Raw genomic sequence first — 22,469 nt, 5'->3', positions numbered from 1 at the left:
TTTTAGCATCAAATTTGCCAAGGTTTTCTTTACCGTTGTTTAAAACAAAACATTTACATCTAAAAGGATGAAAATAACTAATGTTAGGCTTTTTATTTTTTGAAAATTTCATATGGAGTTTTCTTTAAAATTGGCCTAATCATTACTCGATTTACAACATAACAAGCGGTATTGTGGCTTCCGCCCAAAAATATTTTGGCAAATTATTTTTTACAAAGCATGGTTCTAACCATTTCTTTTAAAGTTCGATTTTTCCTCTCAACAACTCCATTTTGTTGAGGGGTTCTAAGTGCTGAAAAATTAGGCTAATACGTTAGAGTTACAAAATTCAGTAAATCCAAGATTTTCAAATTCAGTTCCATGATCACTCCTAACACTAGTTATAGAGTAACCTTTTTCATTTTGGATTACTTTTGAAAATGTGATGAATTGTTCTAATGCTTCATCTTTAGTATTTAAAAATAGAACCTAAGTATATCTAGAATAGTCATCTACCAAGACAAATGCATATTGTTTTCCACCCAAGCTAGTAGTTTAGTTGGCCCAAAAAGATCTAAATGGATCAATTGTAAAAGTCTACTAGTTGATACATCATTAATGGATTTAAAAGAAACTCCTTTTGTTTCCTTTAGCACAAGCATCACAGATTTTATCATTATCAAATTTAAGCTTAGGCAACCTCTTACTAGGTCTCCTTGTTAACCGTTGCAAAACACTCATACTAGCATGTCCTAGTCTCCTATGCCATAACCAACTATCATGTTCATCCTTAGCAACTAGGCATAAATTAGTCATATCAAAAGAATCTAAATGCACCATGTATATATCCCTTTTTTTTATGACCAATAAGCATAATCGAAAGTAGATGCAATGTCAATCAATTTTGTAATCATTTAAAATAAAACATTGTATCTTTTATCAAATTTATTTTTCAAAAGATTATGCTTTTAACCCATTCACATATAAAACATTATGCAATGTTGATTATAGAGAGTAAGAGCACATGCATAAAGTTTTTGAAAATGTTATGCATTAAAACTTATAATATTTAAACAAAATCTATGCATAAACATTAAAAATTTCAGATCAAAATTTTGCAAAACCAAAGTTCTTGAAAATCAATATCAATTATTAAAGAGATATCAACTACATTTTAAAAAAAATAATTTTGAGCAAAAATTAATATGATGAACTAGAGTTTATAAAAAAAAATTACCATGTTCATCATACAATATTTTTCAACATACATGAGACAAAAACATAATCATTTAGAATTATTTAACATTTAAAACCTCATGCATGCATAGATAAATGAGCAACCAAATAAAATAAAAAAAAATTAAGTTTAGAGGTTACCCATTACTTTTCATGTGTGGCTAGAGCATCTCGAATATCATCAACTTCATCACCATTGCTCCACACACCTACAAGAGACATTTAAGTAGATTTTGGTATCCAAATTGCTTTGGATCTTGAACATTAGTTTCAATGCCTCTTGTTCCTTTTGGAATCCATACTTGTCTAATTTTAAATCGTTTTCCTTTCTTTAAAGGACAAGTATGTTCCTTATGACCATGATAATGACAATGTGAACATATTGTCATTATTGAACTAGATGAATTATTTAGAATTATCTCTTTTTCTTTGTTAAACATTCAAGCTATCTTTTAAATTGAAATTTTTTTTCAATACTTTCAAATTTCATTTTGAGAGTTCTAAATCCTTCTTCAAGATTTCATTTTGATTTTCAAAATCCATTTTCATTTCTAGAAGAAGTTTGTTTAATTTGAAAATTTCTTTTTCAAAGTTTTCAGATTTTATTTTTGAAAGCTCTAACTCCTTTCTCAACATTTCATTTTGATTTTCCAAGTCTGTTTTAGCTTTCAAAAGAAGATCATTTTTAGCAATAAATTTAGAAATCAATTTATTGTATTTGGAGTTCATGGTCTCAAACTCCGAAAATAATTTATCATAAGTATCTTGTAACTCATTAAAAGATTTTGAATTGATATATTTGAGTTAGAAGATACTTTGGCTCTGTGAGAGCTAATAGAGACATCACTTTTATTGGTTCTTCTTCTTCCTTGTCTCTATAGATCTCCTCAAGCTTATCCCACATTTTCTTGGCACTTGAACAAGAAGAAACTCCTTTATATACATTAGGATCAATTGCACACACAACATGTGCATAGCCTTTGAGTTTTGTTGAGCTTCATTCCGTTCTTGAATACTCCACTTCTTGCCTTCTTAGTAGGAGAGGAATATTCTTTCTTGATTATCATCCAAGCTTCCATATCAAATGCTTTGATGAATATCATCATACACCTCTTCCAATGACGATAATTTGTTCCATGAAGTGTGGAGGCACGTCAATTGGTCTGGATTCTTCCATTGAGAATGAACCGGAAGTGGACGCCATCTTTATCGATTTAACTCTTCCCGGATCGACTCAAGAGGTGATTAAACCTTCAAATGAGTTAGGCTCTGATACCAATTATTGAGTTAATCGATCGACGAAACGGCCAAGAGGGGGGTGAATTGGCAATTAAAAATTTCGTGGAAGCTTTTGCAGAAAAATTGAAAGTAATTGCACACGATTTACAGTGGTTCGACTTTCTCAATCAAAGTCTACGTCCACTACCTTAGCTATCCACACTAAGGATTTTCCAACAAATTCCTAATTTTTCTTTCTTTTGAGGCCAAAGAGATAACCTTACAACACCCTCAAAATATACCCCAATTTTGAGAACACTCTTCCCAAGAGAAGATTACAAATTTGCAAACTTACAAGGAAAACCTCACAAGGTAAGATGTTTGCACAATTCTAGAACAAGAAAGAACACTCAAAGATAATTACAAATGAGCACAAATGGTGTTCTTGAAAGCAAATGATATTGAAAGGAAAATTGCTTGATTTGCACAAACTTGGTGTTTGATGCTTTCTCTCTTGTTTCTCTATGATTTCTTGTTGATCAAGGGCTTTAGAACTTGTTTAAATACACCTTGAATCACTTCTGAACGTTGGGGATGATTAGTGAAGATCATATAGCCGTTTTAGTGTAAAAACAATTAATAAAACAGTTTGGAGCGTGGGGGGAATCGGTACCCCTTATGGGGAATCGGTTCCCTAAGTGTAAATTCAAATATTTTGACCGTTGAAAGGGAATCGGTACCCCCTATGGGGAATCGGTTCCCTCCGAGCATTCTGGAAATCTCGGAGCCAAACCATTCAGGGGGAATCGGTTCCCTTTGAGCAATCTGGAATTTTTGGCTTTGAAATGGTTCGAAATACTTTGAAAGATTATTTTGAAATTGTTTTAAGATTAAAACTTAATTTTACACTTAAGTAAGGATTAAAAATGATTTTTGAAATATTTTGAGTAATGTTTTGATATTCGAATAATTATATCGAATATACTTAGAAAATCATTTTGGAAAATCTTAAAATTCATTTAACTTAATTTGTTATATCGAAATATCAAAATGTTTTCAACACAACTACTTTGGCTATTTTGAGCAATCTAGGGGTTATAAGTTTTATGATCTCATAATCAAAAATATTTTTAAGGTGAGATCTATAACATTATTTTAGATTATAACTCAATTCATATTATCACTTTTTGATGATATCCATGTGTTCATACGTGTCGTTAATCAAGAAGTGAATCTAGAATCTCAACCCTAGGGAAAAACAAACTCAACAACCTCAAAGAATAAGTGTCATTCAGAAGATCCACAAGATAAGAGGAATATTATTTTAGATTATTATGTTTCTACAAGAAATAAGGATGATATTGGAATGATGGAATATGATATAATCAACTTTCGTCATGTTATAAAACTTCTAGCTCTCAAAAGTGGATTAATGACATGTAAGAAGAGTATAAGTTCTATACAAGATAATAAAGTTTGAGAACTTATCACATTACCCGAAGGTGCAAAGTTTATTGGTGGCAAATGGATATTTAAAACCAAGATGGATTCAAATCGTGATGTTGATAGGTATAAGTCATTTCTTGTATCTAAATAATATATTAATAAAGAAGGCATTAATTTTGTAAAGACTTTCTCTTTGGTTTCATTAAAAGACTCTTTCAGGATAATGATGAAACTTATTGCTCATATTTAATCTTGAGTTACATAAGTTGGATTTTAAAATGATAACATTGATTAGATATTTTATAAGGTGCAATTAGAAAATTGTGTCTGATGATATAAAATTAATGATATGCAAATTAAGGAAATCCATTTATAAGTTTATGTATGACTCTCATTAATTGTATAACAAATTTCTTCAAGTGACTATCTCATTTGGTTTTGAGATAAATTTGATTGATAATTGTATATACTATAAGTTCAGTGGGAGTAAGCCAAATAATATACCTTATTGCTAAAGGAAACAGTTTAAACTTGATTAATGCCCTAAGGATGATTTTGAAACTAAAGAAATACGGAAAAGTTCCTTATGCTTTAAAATAAATAAAAAAATTAATGTATACTCAGGTTTGTACGTATTCAAACATAACATATTATTTTAGGATATTAAGCAGGTACTTAAGAAATTTGGGTATGAATCGTTGGATAGCATCAAAATTGATTCATACAATACATTAATGAACAAAAAATTTACATGCTCGCATATCGGAGGTCTAATAAGGAAGAGATCATCAGGTTTATGGACTCCGATTTATTGGAATATGGATGCAAAATTTTGTCACATGAACTACTAATTATGGATTGATAAGAAAGATCACTTGAGTTATTTTGTGACAACTAAGTTGTAGTCCTTCATTTCATATATATAACAGAAACACCTTAAAGTCTAAGCACTTAGACATTATGTTAAAGAAAATTCAAAGTAGTTATGTGTTTATAGAGCATATTGATACAAACTCATAATTGCGCTTACTAAAGAATTGTCACCCACGGTCTTTCATGAGCATACTACTCATGTAGGTGTAATATCATTTAAGGATATTTGGTTTTAGTTGGAGTTTATATTTAATGCTCGTTTCTTATAAACACAATTCTAATTACTTTAGTTTAAGGATATTTATTTTAAGATTATTTTCTGCAGAAATAAAGTTTATTTTGGTTTATCCACACTCTGATTTTGGTAAAATTTTATCTCACTAATGTTTAAAGAGGTTCAGTTGGAAATAGACGTGTGCGTTCATATTGCATATAATTTCCATGTTGCACTCCATGATTGATCTATGTCATTTGATTGTGTTTGTATACATGACCATTGATGGGTCTAGCCATGATTGATATGGCAAAGACCGCTTTGATCCTATATGGATATAGTTGATGGACAAGATTGTTATAGAATACTTATTATATGATAGCAAATTTTGAGCTCTTTAGGTTGTGCATTTTTCAGGAAACATATGATGCCTTAGTGAGAGATTGTTGTATTAAAATCTATATTTTTAGGCACATATATATAATGTACAATGTTATCATAAAGTATGACACAAAATTAAGTGACCAATTATGTTACATGTGTTATATGTATTAAAGTGTCATGGAATCAAAGTGTAGATACCATAAGTTGTATTTATAATTTGATGAGGGGCAGAATTATAAATACTTAAAAGATTGACCTAATAATCAATCTATATAAAGAGGTAGTGGTCCCCAAGAAATATGTTAACTTGTATTACTTTTATCCCGTCAGAGAGTTTTTACAGAGAAACAAACCTATCTTCTTGAAAGATCACAACCAAATAAATACTCAAAGATTTTAACCTAGCAATTAATTTAGGTAGACTTCTGCAAATCTATTTTTTTTCTTGATGTTTTTACATGATTTGATCCTGGTTGATTTTCATATTTATTATGATTTTGGCTCTAACAATAACAACAATCTCTTAACTACTGACGTCAGTTGATTCATATGATAAAATTTTATTTATAATTATATAACAAACATATTACCTTAATCTTTATTTCCAATCGAACCAAAGTAGCTAATTATCAAACAGAGACGAGGCTTTCGACATAAATCACAGTGGAAACAAATCGGGGTGCACCTGCAATACTCAGCGTCTCTCCTGTTTCATCCTCCAGATTGAACCATGCAGGTTGCCGACAGCCATCATCGATTAACACTTTATCGCCATTCTTCGAGTACCCCACGGCTCTACTATGAAAAATGTTGGTCAGCCATTCATCTCGAGACAGGTAAAGCTGTTTGGTCCACGACTCTTTCACTCCATACTCTTTCATTACCCATACATATATATAATCCCTTACCGGACAATTCGAGTAATCTCGAGAAACACATAAACATCCCCCAAGCACCCCAGCATTCATGTATCCAAAATGCTCACAACAAAAAACGCCGCTACATTCTTTATTTTTTATTCTTCTGTCGCCTTCAGGAACATCATAGTATTTCTCAGTGGCGAGATCGAGAGCGAAGATCACTTGTCCTCTGTGGAATTCGTCTATTTCATCGCCTACCCAATGAAGTGCATTGTTTACGTACGCGCCGTCGTTGTAATTCGTCGGGAAATCGTAAGGGCAGTCGTCGATTCTCTTCCAGGAATCAGCTTTAAGACTGTAGACCATGACTTTGAAGGAATTTTGTGTCTTGGATCTCAGCATTTTCACCACCTTGTAGTCGTTGCTTATTTCGTCGTACCCGAATCCAAGCACGGTGTTCTTATCATAGTGATGTCCAGGTAAGGCATCATGATCGTTGGCTATGTCGTCGTCCAACGGCGGCAGATACCGGCATTTTCCGGTTGATGGATTCCACAGAGCAATGCCGGATTCACGGTGGTAAACGGCGAGTAAACCGTTACAAGAACCAATTATTCTTGAACGGTATTTGGTGATTTCTGCCACGAAAGGGCGAGGGAATCGGACCAAGTTGTCGAGAGAGTCGAAGTCCACTGCATAAGCCTTGTCATCGCATTCGATACAATTATCAAGGAAGAGCTTGACGTTGGTGCCATTTCTCAAGGAATGCTGGAGATGGAGTTTAGTGAAATGCGGGTCGTCGATGAGGGAACGCCATGTCTTGGCTACACATTTGAAGCGGAGGAGCGTCTTCACCGGAAACCGACAAAGTATGTCGGGGATCAAATCAGATAGAAAAGGAGACATGATTGGATTCTGTAAGAGAAACACAAGGTTTGGCTGAGGATTTTGTAGAGAAACGGCAAGTGATTCAAAACCAATGAACAAATATGAAACAATGGATTCAGCTTAGCTGTAAACCTGTTGGTGAATCCATTACCAGACCCTTGAAGTCAAACCTTCATGTGCCCTTCCATTATCGTCCTTATCATTATCATTAGTGGGATTATTTTTATTTAATTGGTTGTTCGAAAGCTTCAACTAATTAAATAGTCGGTGTCGGTGCACTTCATTTATTAGATGTATATTTTCATATCTGAAGGAAAGTTGACCGTGAAATTAATTGTTGAATTCTGGAAATATTCAAAGAGATCATGTGGTCCAAAATTTGCATGGAGACAAATGCTATGGCTGATAGTATATGGCTAAAGCTGGGTGCCTAATGAGTACAGGTTTTCATAGCATTCTCTCAATAAATCAGAAATAGTTAGGCTTAAAGGGAAAAATCCTTAAAATAAGTTTTTTTTCTTCTTCTTCTTTCAATTACATACAGTATTTTAAATAATAATTAATTTTATTAAATAAAGATGGATACTAAAATTATAAGAAGATTTATATAAATTAAAATAGACGATTATATCAACTGAACATTCTTTCATTATTCATTGCAGTGCACAAACTAACATTTAAGGAGAGTTTTTTTTAATTAATCTGAGATAAGTACAAGGTAATATCTATTTAAATATAACTCTCAATCATTTAACATTGAACGCTCACAATGAGATCGCTTGATTCGTGCAACATTTAAGGAGAGAGTTAAAAACTCAATCAAACAACTCAAAACTTTTATGAATATACATAAACATCATTATTGATGGTGAAAGATAAACATCAATAATAATAATAATATAAAAAACATATAACAATGATGACACTTCGACCCTAGCGGAGCCAATATATATAGACACCTCAATAAGAACACTATGAGGGACAAAAAATATCTATTCTAATGTTATCAAAACTTTTTGCGTAGTTTCGGTTTTTACTCTTCTTAAACTCTCCAAGAAGCTCTTAAATCATGTTTTAATCATCTCAAAAATATATTCATAAACATTAAATACTTAACAAACATACATAAATTCTCAATAAATAAAAAAGTGAGATATACATTAAGTTGATTAATATATAAGCTAAAAATCATTCAAACTCAACATCTTAGATCATTTTAATAGTTTAGCCAATGTAGTTAATAATCCTTTAGTTTAGGCTTCTAGATCTTCAAATTCCATCCATTTTGTTAACCACTATTCATTTTTGAACTTAAAACATGCTAGTTAGACCATTTATATTTAATGTCTTATCAACATTGTATCAAATATTTATGACTCAAATACATAGACCTAGTATCATGGCAACATATTAGGATAATTTAATTACCTCGCAAAGCATATATCAATATTCAATCAGATAAATTTATATAATAGCACCATTATAATTTAACATTAACTCAAAGTATCATAAGAATTGATTTGTGAACCTTAAATGTAATTTAAAGCATTCTAACACAATTGAGCTCCTAAAAACAGTTAAACGGATAAAATAAACTTTGAAAAAGCTCAATGAAATAGTTGAGATAAAAATGAATCGAAACAATTAAGGGTCGTTTAACATAGTCACTGACGATCGAACCAAATATTTTTTAAGATATTATTTAGGTATTTTGTTATAGTTCACCAGCAATATATGAGATGCATATATTAATGGCGGTATCAAATATTATTTTATTTAGGGTAATCCCTTTTAACACAAACGAGGATCAGTCTTGTTAATAAGTTAAAACATGAGCTTCCTTTGTTGTCAACGAAATATCAACACCATTAACATGTATTATTAATACATTAAGATCAAAGCCATATAACAAAAAAGAAATCAAGGTTTTTGGCCCTGCATCATTGAACTTCCTACCAGGAGCAAAACGTACACCAAAAACGACTAAGAACGAACATGATAAGCATCCTCGAATTCAACTCCACACAAAGGGCACCTGAATTGGTTATCTTTAGAAACTATACTATTTTAGTATTTATAAATGTGAATCTTCTTCGTCTAGATTCACATATTTCATTCCAAATCCCCCTCCTAGTGAAATCCAGCAATGGCTACTTTCCAGACCGACATTATCACCTATATATTTAGTCCGACAAAAACGCTTTTACGCTTCAAATGTCAGTCGAAGTCATTGAGTTCCCTCGTGCATGACCCTTGTTTCGCTAAACTCCATCTCCGTAACTCCTTCAAGACCAACGCTAATGTCATGACAGCCACACAAAAGATCATGTATATAAGACCTATTAAATCAACTTGGACTCGCTAGGTAACTTGGAGGAATTCTCTCGCCCGCATTCGATCACAAACATCGGAGTTTCTTCAAGAATATTTGGTTCTTGTAATGGTTTACTAGCCATATACGACAACGAAGAAGGCATTGCTATGTAGAATCCATCGACCAGAACATGTCATCATCTCCCGAAATTAACAATCGGGGACGTGTTTGACGGTGCACCCAATCACTTTGCTGCAATGATTGACATACAAAGCCTTGCTTCTCCGGTTCCAATTCATTACTGTTGAAAACATTTTGATGTTTCGATATAACAAACTAAGTATAAATGAATTTTAAGATTTTACAATGATTTTCTAAAGTATATTCGATTTAATTACTCGAATATCAAATTATTACTCCAAGTCTTCAAGATCAATTTCAAACCTTACTAAATCTGTAAATTGTGTTTTATACTTAATATATTTTTGAAACAAATTTCACAAAGTATTTTGAACCAAAATCAAGCCTAAAATCAATTTTTCAAAGTGATGCACTGATGCACCAATCCATGCATCGATGCACCATGGAATAAATTGAACATCGAATGCATTTCATGCATCGATGCACATACTATGCATCGATGCACTCAGAGTTTTATGAAAACATCGAATGCATTTGATGCATCGATGCACCAGCCATGCATCGATGCACTCTGGCTATTTTGAAACATCGAATGCATGTCATGCATCGATGCACTCTTATGCACACCGATGCACTAAGGGTCCAACGATCAAATATTGAATTTTACACTTGATGCACCGATGCACCTTGGGTATGCATCGATGCACTGACGCTCCCAACTGATTTTATTAATTATTTTCACACTTAAACGGCTCTATTGACTCCACTAATCATCCCCAATGTTCAGAATCATTTGAAGGTGTATTTAAACAAGCTTAGAAGCCATTGATCAATAACAAGAAAACACAAGAAACAAGAATCAAGAGAGAATCAAAGAGAAAGCATCAAACCTCAAGTTTGAGCATTTCAATCCTATTTTTCATTCAATATTCATTTTGCTTTCAAGAACACTACTTGTACTCAATTGTATTCATTTTTAGTGTTCTTTTCTCTGTTCTAGAATTGTGCAAACAATCTACCTTGTGAGGATTTCTTTGTAAGTTTACAAATTTGTAATCTTCTCATTGAGAAAGAGTGTTCTCAAGAATTCGAGTATATTCTTGAGGGTGTTGTAAGGTTATCTCTTTGGCCTAAAAAGAAAGAAAAAATTAGTGAATTTTTTGGAAAATCCTTAGTGTAGATAGCTAATGTAGTGGACGTAGACTTTGGTTGAGAAAGTCAAACCACTCTAAATCGTTGTGCAAATCTTTTCAATTTTCTGTAAAAGCTTCCACCAAAATTTTAATTGCCAATTCACCCTCCTCTTGGCCAATTCCATCGATCGATTAATTCAACAATTGGTATCAGAGCCTCACACATTTAAAGGTTTAATGGACTCTTGAGTCGATTCGGGAAGATTTACATCGATTATCAAGTTATCAATGGCCTCTACTTCAAATATCGACTCCAGTCTCGATTCGATGCCCGTCAACAAGCCTCCTTTCTTCAATGGAGCTAATTATGCCTATTGGAAGAATAGAATGATGTATTTCATTCAAGCAAGTGACATGGGAGCATGAAATGTTGTAGAAGACAGATATATTAAGCCTCTCACCCATCCAAGATTGTGGAGTGAAGGAGAGACAAGAATGTTCCAGCTTAACTCCAAAGCCATCCATATCATATTTTGTGCTCTTTGACCAGATGAATATGGAAGAGTTTCATCTTGTACAACCGCCAAAGAAATATGGGATAAACTACAAGTCACTCATGAAGGCACCGACGAGGTAAAAGAATCTAAAATTAGTCTTCTAACACATAGCTATAAAAATTTCAGGATTACACCAAATGAAGATACCAAAGCTATTACAGATAGATTCTCAACGATTGTCAATGGTCTTAAATCATATGGAGAAATTATTCCAAACGAAAAGCTTGTGAGGAAGTTAGTTTACTCACTTCCAAAATCGTGGCAATCCAAGAAGTCGACAATCATCGAGGCTAAGAACCTAAAATCCTTAACTCTTGAAGAGCTAATTGGTTCCCTCCTCACTCATGAAATGATGCTTGAAGATGAGGTAGACCTCGATAAGATTGATGAGACACGATAAGATTGATGAGACACTAAAGGAGAAGGAGAAAAAGAAAAACATTGGAGTTGCTCTCAAATCCATAAAAGATGAGAGTGATTCGGATGAAGATGACGAGGAAATTGCATTGTTTGCCAAATAGTTCAGAAAAATGATGAGACCTTAACGAGGAAGAAAATTCAAATGAAATGAAGGCCTCAAAGATGAACCAAAAGAGGAGGACCCTATCATTTGCTATGAATGCAAAAAGCCAGGGCATGTTAAATATGATTTCCCATAATTGAAGAGAAAAGGTCAATCAAAGAATAAGCACAAGGCTCATGTGGCTACATGGAGCGATAAAGAAGGTTCCGATGAAGAGGAACAAGAAGTAGCAAACTTGTGCTTGATGGCATTCGGGGAAGATTCTAAGGTAACCTCTAACTCATCTAAATTAGACGATTTATCTTATGATGAGTTATTAGAGGAATATAATGGGTTGGCTTCGTATTATGAGAAATTATTTTTAAAATATAAAAATTATGTCTCAAAATTGAAAAATGAAAATAAGCTCATATCCAAGACCAACAATGATTTTAAAAGTAAAATCAAAGATTTACAAATCAAACTAGAAGAGTTTGAAAACGAAATTTCAGATTTGCAGAATTTACTTTCAAAGGTCAATGATGATCATCATCAAAAGAAAAATGATGATCTTAAAGGTTCTTTTGATAAAGTTGGAACAAAACGTTTTGAAAATAGAGAAAATTCAAAATCCAACTTTGTTAGAAAAAGTTTTAAAAACTACAATCATAGAGGTCCCCAAAGAACCTCTAATGGAAAAATCGTCAGAAGTATATGGGTTCCTAAAGGACTCATTACTACTAAAGATAAGGATATCTTACACAAATGGATACCTAAGGGGACTAGGATTTTGAAAACCAATGAATATGGACCCAAAAGAATTTGGGTACCAAAAATTATAAATTAATCTATGTTTGTAGGAAAAGGAGCATTGCTACAAGGCACGGGAAACAAATTCAAACTCATGGTACCTTGATAGTGGATTCTCAAGACACATTACAGGGGACAAAAGCCGGTTAATAGAGCTTAACGCCAAAAATGGAGGAGAAGTGACTTTTGGTGATAATTCAAAAGGTCACATTGAAGGTATAGGTACAATAGGTAATACCTCTTCCATAAAAATTAAAAATGTTTTATATGTGAATGGGTTAAAGCATAATCTTTTGAGTAATAGTCAATTATGTGATAAGGGATTCAATGTCATGTTTGAAACTAATGGTTGTAAAGTCATTGACATTGCATCTAATCGGATTATGCTTGTTGGTCATAGAATAGGAAACATTTACATGGTGCATTTAGACTCTATTTATATGACTAATTTATGCCTAGTTGCTAAGGATGAGCATGATAGTTGGTTATGGCATAGGAGACTAGGACATGCTAGTATAAGCGTTTTGCAACGGCTAATTCAAGGTGATTTAGTTCGAGGGTTGCCTAAACTAAAATTTGATAATGATAAAATTTGTGATGCTTGTGCTAAAGGAAAATAGAAGCGACTTTCTTTTAAATCCATTAACGATGTATCAACTATTAGAGTATTACAATTGATCCACTTAGATCTTTTTGGGTCATCTAGAACTACTAGCTTGGGTGGAAAACAATATGCATTTGTCTTGGTAGATAACTATTCTAGATATACTTGGGTTCTATTCTTAAGTACTAAAGATGAAACATTAGAAAAATTCATCACGTTTTCAAAAGTAATCCAAAACGAAAAAGGTTACTCTATAACTAGTGTTATGAGTGATCATGGAACTGAATTTGAAAATCTTGGATTTACTGAAATTTTTAATTCAAATGGCATTAGCCATAATTTTTCAGCACCTAGAACCCCTCAACAAATGGAGTTGTTGAGAGGAAAAATCGAACTTTAGAAGAAATGGCTAGAACCATGCTTTGTGAAAATAATTTGCCAAAATATTTTTGGGCGAAGGCCACAAATACCGCTTGTTATGTTATTAATCGAGTAATGATTAGGCCTATTTTAAAGAAAACTCCATATGAACTTTTTAAAAATAAAAAGCCTAACATTAGTGTTGAGTTAATCGATCGCGGAATCGGCCAAGAGGGGGGTGAATTGGTAATTAAAATTTTATTGAAGCTTTTGCAGAAAATTGAAGTAATTGCACAGCGATTTAGAGTGGTTCGACTTTCTCAATCAAAGTCTATGTCCACTACCTTAGCTATCCACACTAAGGATTTTCCAACAAATTCACTAATTTGTTCTTTCTTTTGAGGCCAAAGAGATAACCTTACAACTCCCTCAAGAATATACCCCAATTCTTGAGAACACTCTTTCTCAAAGAGAAGATTACAAATTTGCAAACTTACAAGGAAATCCTCACAAGATAGATTGTTTGCACAATTCTAGAACAAAGAAAAGAACACTAAAAAGAGAATACAATTGAGTACAAGTAGTGTTATTGAAAGCAAAATGAATATTGAATGAAAAATAGGCTTGAAATGCTCAAACTTGAGGTTTGATGCTTTCTCTTTGATTCTCTCTTGATTCTAGTTGATTGTTGTTTCTTGTTTTTTATCAATGGCTTCTAAGCTTGATTAAATACACCTTGAATCACTTCTGAACGTTGGGGATCATTAATGAAGTTATTGGAGTCGTTTAAGTGTGAAAACAATTAATATTTCTGCTTGGAGCGTGGGGGGAATCGGTACCCCCTCATAGGGAATCGATTCCCTAAGTGTAAAATTCAAATATTTTGACCGTTGAACAGGGGGGAATCGATACCCCTTAGGGGAATCGGCTCCCTCCGAGCATTCTGTTTTTCTCGGAGCCAAACCATTCAGGGGGGAATCGGTACCCCCTAGGGGGGGAATTGGTTCCCTTTGAGCAATATGTAATTTTTTGCTTTGAAATGGTTCGAAATATTTTGTAAATATTTTTGAAATTATTTTAAGTTTAAAACTTAATTTTACACTTGAGTAAGGATTAAAAATGACATTTGAAAGATTTGGAGTAATATTTTGATATTCGAATAATTATATCGAATATACTTAGAAAATCTTTTTGGAAAATCTTAAAATTCATTTATCTTAATTTGTTATATCGAAATATTAAAATGTTTTCAACAATCTCCCCCTTTTTGATATAACAAAACATTTTAGTCATTTTAAGATTTTGAAATCAAGTTTTGAAATTACTCCCCCTTACTCTAACACTTCTCCCCTTTAAAACACTTTAACATTTCTCTCCATTTTTGTTAAATCAAAAAGACTTTTAAAAGTTTTTTTAAACAAGGTTTTGAAATCATTTATCCAATTGATGATAAATATATATATAGCTTAAGCTGCTAAGATCACAATCAAGAGAAACATTAGCCATTAGTTCCATAATCAATATTCATAAATAAATATGCAATGGAAATTGGTCATATATATATAATGATTTAAAAATTGATAAACATTAAACTGAAACATAAAATTCAAATCAAGTATAGGTTCAAACATTCATAAACAACCAAAGTAAAAATAATCCAAAAACATTCAAAAAGTTTTAACAATAATGCAAATATCCAAGTTCAATCCAAACAAGCAAAGCAAAGATCAAAGTTCAAGAATCCGTAGGAGGATCAGGAGGAGGGAAATGAGCTCGCATAGCTTCCATTTCATGAGTGAGTGCATTAATATGAGCGTTGGTTGCTTCATTGTTTGCACACATATCCCGGAGAATTTCCAATTGTTGAGCTTCCATAGTTGAGAAATGAGATTCTATGGAAGTGAAGCGAGAATCCAAGGATGCATAACGGAAATCAAATGTCTCCATAAATGATTGAAAATATGGAGGCACTTGATCTTCTTGATGAGCTTGTTCCTCGTGCTGCTCCGGCTCATCGTCGGCTTCGTCAATAGCTTGCATTAATTATTGAAGCTCGAGATCGTTGTCAGCTTCTGGTGGAGATTGTGAAGAACTAGCTCCCGGAGTATCCTCAGAGGATCGAACCCATTCACCGTTTTCTTTATTCTTTTCCATCCCGCTCTCGTTAAGGAAAGAAGATTAATTTGATTTTTGAGATGAAAGACGGCATCTAGACCAACTCTAAGCCCGGTTTTAGAAAATAGATTACTCAGAATGCAACCGTAAACCAGAGATGAACAGAGTTTCTTATTAGGAACAAGATTTACAGTTTCAACAATTTCAGCAAAAATAATCTGAGGTAGGTTTATTTTAATATTGTTTTGGAAACAATGTAACTACCAAAGATCCAAGGCTCTAAGAGTTGAGTAACGACCTCCGGATGGTCAAAACCACCAAGAAATCATTAGATGAAGAAAATGATCATGAAGATCTAAGACACTCGTATTATCCTTTCTTTTATAACGAGAACCTAAAATCTATTTTTCATTTGATATACCATCATTATCTAATCCTAATTTATTGGCTATGTAAGTCGAGTCAAGATGGAAGAATTGTCCTAGGAGATAGGAACGAACTCCTATGGTTTTGGTTTGAGCTCGGTTTTTAATACAAACGGCATTAGAATAGAAGATGCGACCAAGTTGATGGTAAACTATAGGTTCAAGGTCACAAAGTTTATCAAATTTCCACTCTTGTAAAAGAGGAAGATATCAAAAATTGATATCTATCATGACTTGAAGAGATGGGATACGTTCTTCTCTAATTTTGTAAGAGTCAAAATACTGATAATACCAAAAATGATGATTTCTAGGACCACATTGATTGAAGCACGAGTTTTGGATAGTCATATTAGGATCAACAGGATTATGAATAGGAATTTCAAGAATAGGAGGAGGATTTGGAGGTAGATTTGGTTGTTGGTTTGAACGACTAGATGAAGACCTAGTACGTTTAGGATTTGACATGGTTTAAGAAAATCAGAATAGAATAATAACCTACAATTATAAAACACATGTATGCAATGTAATCAATCCCAAAACTTAATTGAGTCCTCAATATTTTAAGGTTCTCTAAACAAATCCTAATGGGCAAAGTTTTAAAAAACTATTTAAAAATAAGATTTTGAAAGTCAATATATGTATAGTTTTCATAACAACAACATAATTCAATCAAAACACAATAATTTGAAAAGCAGTTTTTTTTCCCGAAAATTTCAAAGAACTTTGGAAAATTCTTGTGTTTTTGATGAAATTAGTTGTAAAATCTAGTTTCTAATCACTAAAAAATCAATGCTTGATCTAAAGTTCAACCTAGAACTAATTAAAACTAGTTCTAAAATCAAAAATTGATTAAAAAGAAGTTTTAGAAAAATACCTTGAAGCTTTTCGTATTTGAGTGAGATTATATGAAGTTTGTACGATTTTGATGATTCCAACAGCTTTAGGAGATGATATTATAAGAGAATTCCGATTAAAAACGTTGTTTTGATGAAATATGGAGATAGGGAGAGATTATAGAGAGGAACGGTGGCAAGAGAGAAGAGAGGGTTTGAGAGTTTGGCATTTTATACCCGTGTTAAAAACAGAACCCCAAGGGGGTATCGATTCCCCTACAGGGGGGAATCGATTCCCCTTCAAAAGGGGAATCGGTTCCCCTTCAAGGGGGTATCGATTCCCTCTGCACTAAAATGCTAAAATCTGATTTTTAAACACTCAAAAATGCTAAATTAATTTTCTCTAGTGGTATATATTGAAAATTAATCATGTTCAATCAATCAAATTTATCATTAAAAATTATTTGAACATAAAGTTAATTTTCACCAAAAATCATAAACTCCCCCTAACTAAAAGCAATGAATGCAATAAAAAAATTTACTATTATATGCATTTTTCATTTATTCTTAAAAGTGCTAAAAAATTTTAAGCACTAAGTGAAGATAGGTTAGTTAAACCTAATTCTCTCCTAAGTGTCCAAAAATGTTCCTTGTCTAAAGGCTTTGTAAAAATATCTGCTAATTGATGCAAAGTATCAACAAATTCTAGAACTACATCTTCCTTAGTGACATGGTCTCTAATTAAGTGATGTCTTATTTCAATGTGCTTAGTTCTAGAGTGTTAGATGGGATTTTAAGTGAGACAAATAGCACTAGTATTGTCACACTTGATAGGAATGGTACCTACTTCAATTCCAATCAAAAAGTTGTTGTTTCATCCATAAAACTTGTGCACAACAACTACCGGCTGAAATATATTATGCTTCATTGGTAGATAATGCAACACAATTTTGTTTCTTTGAAAACCAAGAAATCAACATATTTCCAAGGAATTGGCAAGTATCAGAGGTGCTTTTCCTATCTAATTTGCATCCTCCATAATCCGCATCAGAAAAGGCATGCAAGCTAAAGCTAGAGTCTCTAGGATACCAAAGGCCTAAACTAGGAGTGTCCTTAAGGTATCTAAAGATTCTCTTAACAGCTAGTAAATGTGATTCCTTAGGGCATGATTGAAATCTAGCACATAAGGAAACACTAAACATAATGTCCGGCCTGCTTGCAGTTAGATAGAGCAAAGAACCAATCATTGACCTATATAATTTAACATCCGCACATTTATCTCCTTCATCCAAGTCAAGCTTTGTAGAAGAGCTCATTGGAGTGTCATGAGGTTTCCCATTTTCCAGTCCATGCTTTTTGAGCATATCTTTGACGTATATAGCTTGATTGATGAAGATTCCATCTTTTCTTTGCTTGATTTGGAGTCCCAAGAAAAATGAGAGCTCCCCCATCATGCTCATCTCGAATTCACTTTGCATTAGCTTAGAAAATTCTTGGCAAAGAACATCATTAGTATAACCAAATATTATATCATCAACATAAATTTGAACTACTAATAAATCTTTACCTTTATGCTTTAAAAACAATGTAGTGTCAACATTCCCTTTTGAAAAACCTTTTTCATTTAAAAAGTTTGACAATCTTTTATACCAAGCTCTAGGAGCTTGTTTTAAACCATAAAGAGCTTTTGTTAATTTAAAAACATGATCCAGAAATTTTGAATCTTCAAAACCTAGAGGTTGTTCCACATACACTTCTTCTTTAATAAAACCATTTAAAAATGCACTTTTAACATCCATTTGATATAATTTAAATTCATGAAAACATGAAAATGCTAATAACATTCTAATTGCTTCCATCCTAGCTACGGGAGCGTATGTTTCATCATAGTCTATGCCCTCTTCTTAAGTATACTCTTGAGCAACAAGTCTAGTCTTGTTTCTTACTATATTACCACTCTCATCAAGCTTATTCCTAAATACCCATCTAGTACCTACAGTAGATTTATTACTAGGACTTTCAACTAGTGTCCAAACTTTACTACTCTCAAATTGATTTAACTCTTCTTGCATAGCCATAATCCAATGTTCATCATTTAATGCTTCTTTAATATTCTTAGGCTCTATGCATGAGATAAATGCAACATAATTACAAATATTTCTAAGAGAAGATCGAGTTGTTACCCCTTTGGATGGATCACCTATAATCTCACCATCCTTGACATAGTTGTATTCCCTTGGGTAAGAGACTTCACTTTCTTCAATGGTTGGATTCTCGAGAGGATCATGAGTTTCCTCATTTTTTTTATTCCTTTGATGATGGTTCTCCAATGTCATGTTTAACGTCAATTGTATTTATAACACCTACATCATTATTCACACAAGAATCCTTCCTCGGAAGGAGGTTATCATCGAAAACAACATGTATAGACTCTTCTACAACTAAAGTTATTTTATTAAATGCTCGATAAGCTTTAGAATTTAAGGAATAACCCAGAAAAATTCCTTCATCACTTTTAGCATCAAATTTGCCAAGATTGTCTTTACCGTTGTTTAAAACAAAACACTTACATCCAAAATGATGAAAATAACTAATATTAGGCTTTTTATTTTTGAAAAGTTCATATGGAGTTTTCTTTAAAATAGGCCTAATCATTACTCGATTTATAACATAACAAGCGGTATTTGTAGCTTCCGTCTAAAAGTATTTTGGCAAATTGTTTTCACAAAGCATGGTTCTAGCTATTTCTTCTAAAGTTCGATTTTTCCTCTCAACAACTCCATTTTGTTGAGGGGTTCTAGGTGATGAAAAATTATGGCTAATACCATTATAATTACCAAACTCAGTAAATCCAAGATTTTCAAATTCAATTCTGTGATCACTCCTAACACTAGTTATAGAGTAATCTTTTTCGTTTTGGATTACTTTTGAAAACGTGATGAATTTTTCTAATGCTTTATCTTTAGTACTTAAGAATAGAACCCAAGTATATCTAGAATAATCATCTACCAAGACAAAATGCATATTGTTTTCCACCTAAGCTAGTAGTCCTAGTTGGCCCAAAAAGATATATATGGATCAATTGTAATACTCTACTAGTTGATACGTCATTAATGGATTTAAAAGAAACTCGCTTTTGTTTTCCTTTAGCACAAGTATCACATATTTTATCATTATCAAATTTAAGTTTAGGCAACCCTCTTACCAAGTCTCCTTGAATTAACCATTGCAAAACACTCATACTAGCATGTCCTAGTCTGCTATGCCATAACCAACTATCATGCTCATCCTTAGCAACTAGGCATAAATTAGTCATATCAATAGAGTCTAAATGCACCATATATATGTTTCCTATTCTATGACCAACAAGCATAATTCGATTAGATGCTATGTCAATAACTTTACAACCATTGGTTTCAAACATGACATTGAATCCTTTATCATATAATTGACTAATACTCAAAAGATTATGCTTTAATCCATTAACATATAAAACATTCTTAATTTGTATGGAAGAGGTATTACCTATAGTTCCTATACCTTCAGTGTGACCTTTTGAGTTATCACCAAAAGTCACTTCTCCTCCATTTTTGGCGTTAAACTCAATGAACCGGTTTTTGTCCCCGGTCATGTGTCTCGAGTATCCACTATCAAGGTACCATGAATTTGAATTTGTTTCCCATGCCTTGTAGCAATGCTCCTTTTCCTACAAACATAGATTAATTTCTAATTTTTGGTACCCAAATTCTTTTGGTTCCATATTCATTAGTTTCCAAAATCCTAGTCCCCTTAAGTATCCATTTCTGTAGGATATCTTTATCTTTAGTAGTAATGAGTCCTTTAGGAACCCATATACTTCTAATGATTTTTCCATTAGAGGTTCTTTGGGGATCTTTATGATTGTAGTTTTTAAAACTTTTTCTAACAAAGTTGGATTTTTAATTTTCTCCTTTTCAAAACGTTTTGTTCTAACTTTATCAAAAGAAGCTTTAAGATCATCAATTTTCTTTTGATGATCATCATTGACCTTTGAAAGTAAATTTTGCAAATCCGAATTTTCTTTTCAAACTCTTCTAGTTTGATTTGCAAATCTTTGATTTTACTTTCAAGATCGTTGTTGGTTTTGGATATGAGTTTATTTTCATTTTTCAATTTTGAAACATCATTTTTATATTTTAAAAACAATTTCTCATAATCCGAAGCCAACCCATTATATTCCTCTAATAGCTCATCATAAGATAAATCTTCAAATTCAGATGAGTTAGAGATTACCTTAGAATCTTCCCAGAATGCCATTAAGCACAAGTTTGCTACTTCTTGTTCCTCTTCATCAGAACCTTCTTTATCGCTCCATGTAGCCACATGAGCCTTGTGCTTATTCTTTGATTGACCCTTTCTCTTCAATTATGGGCAATCATATTTGACATGCCCCAGCTTTTTGCATTCATAGCAAATGATCGGGTCCTTATCTTTTGGTTCATTTTTGAGGCCTTCATTTCGTTTGAATTTTCTTCCTTGGTAAGGTCTCATCATGTTTCTGAACCGTTTGGCAAACAATGTCATTTCCTTGTCATCGTCATCTTTATCCGAATTACTCTCATCTTTTGTGGATTTGAGAGCAACTCCAATGTTTTTCTTCTTCTCCTTCTCCTTTGGTGTCTCTTCAATCTTATCGAGGTCCACCTCATCTTCAATCATCATTTCATGAGTGAGGAGAGAATCGATTAGCTCTTCAAGAGTTAAGGACTTTAGGTTCTTAGCCTCGATGATTTTTGTCTTCTTGGATTGCCATGATTTTGGAAGTTAGTAAACTAACTTCCTCGCAAGCTTCTCGTTAGGAATGATCTCTCCATATGATTTGAGACCATTGACAATAGTTGAGAATCTATCCATCATAGCTTTGATATCTTCATTTGATTTCATCTTGAAATTTTCATAGCTATATGTTAAAAGACTAATTTTAGATTATTTTACCTCGTCGGTGCCTTTATGAGTGACTTGTAGTTTATCCCATATTTATTTGGCGGTTGTACAAGATGAAACTCTTCTATATTCATCTGATCCAAGAGCACAAAATATGATATGGATAGCTTTGGAGTTGAGCTGGAACATTCTTGTCTCTCCTTCACTCCACAATCTTGGATGAGTGAGAGGTTTGATATATCTGTCTTCTACAACATTCCATACTCCCATGTCACTGGCTTGAATGAAATACATCATCCTATTCTTCCAATAGGCAGAGTTAGCTCCATTGAAGAAAGGAGGCTTGTTGACGGGAATCGAATCGAGACCAGAGTAGACGTTTGAGGTGGAGGCCATTGATGACTTTGATTATCGATGTAACTCTTCCCGGATCTACTCAAGAGGCGGTTAAACCTTCAAATGAGTCAAGATCTGATGCCAATTGTTAAGTTAATCGATCGACAGAATTGGCCAAGAGGCAGAGTTAGCTCCATTGAAGAAAAGAGGCTTGTTGACGGGAATTGAATCGAGACCGGAGTCGACGTTTGAGGTGGAGGCCATTGATGACTTTGATTATCGATGTAACTCTTCCCGAATCTACTCAAGAGGCGGTTA

The 22,469-nt window shown here is 33.0% G+C and overlaps 1 protein-coding gene across 1 annotated transcript; it reads right to left on the bottom strand.

Moving 5' to 3' along the window:
- Positions 1-5,925: 5,925 nt before the first annotated feature.
- On the bottom strand, positions 5,926-7,133 carry LOC120115814 (F-box protein CPR1-like). The gene has a single exon (XM_039136416.1). It carries the CDS (start codon positions 7,114-7,116, stop codon positions 5,980-5,982), a length of 1,137 nt encoding a protein of 378 aa, XP_038992347.1. The 5' UTR covers positions 7,117-7,133; the 3' UTR covers positions 5,926-5,979.
- Positions 7,134-22,469: the final 15,336 nt, after the last annotated feature.

This window comes from Hibiscus syriacus, unplaced genomic scaffold (assembly GCF_006381635.1).
Source record: "Hibiscus syriacus cultivar Baekdansim isolate YM2019G1 unplaced genomic scaffold, ASM638163v2 tig00000910_pilon, whole genome shotgun sequence".
NCBI lineage: Eukaryota > Viridiplantae > Streptophyta > Magnoliopsida > Malvales > Malvaceae > Hibiscus > Hibiscus syriacus.
Note: the sequence above shows the minus strand (reverse complement) of the source record. Positions and strands in the feature narration are given on the sequence as shown.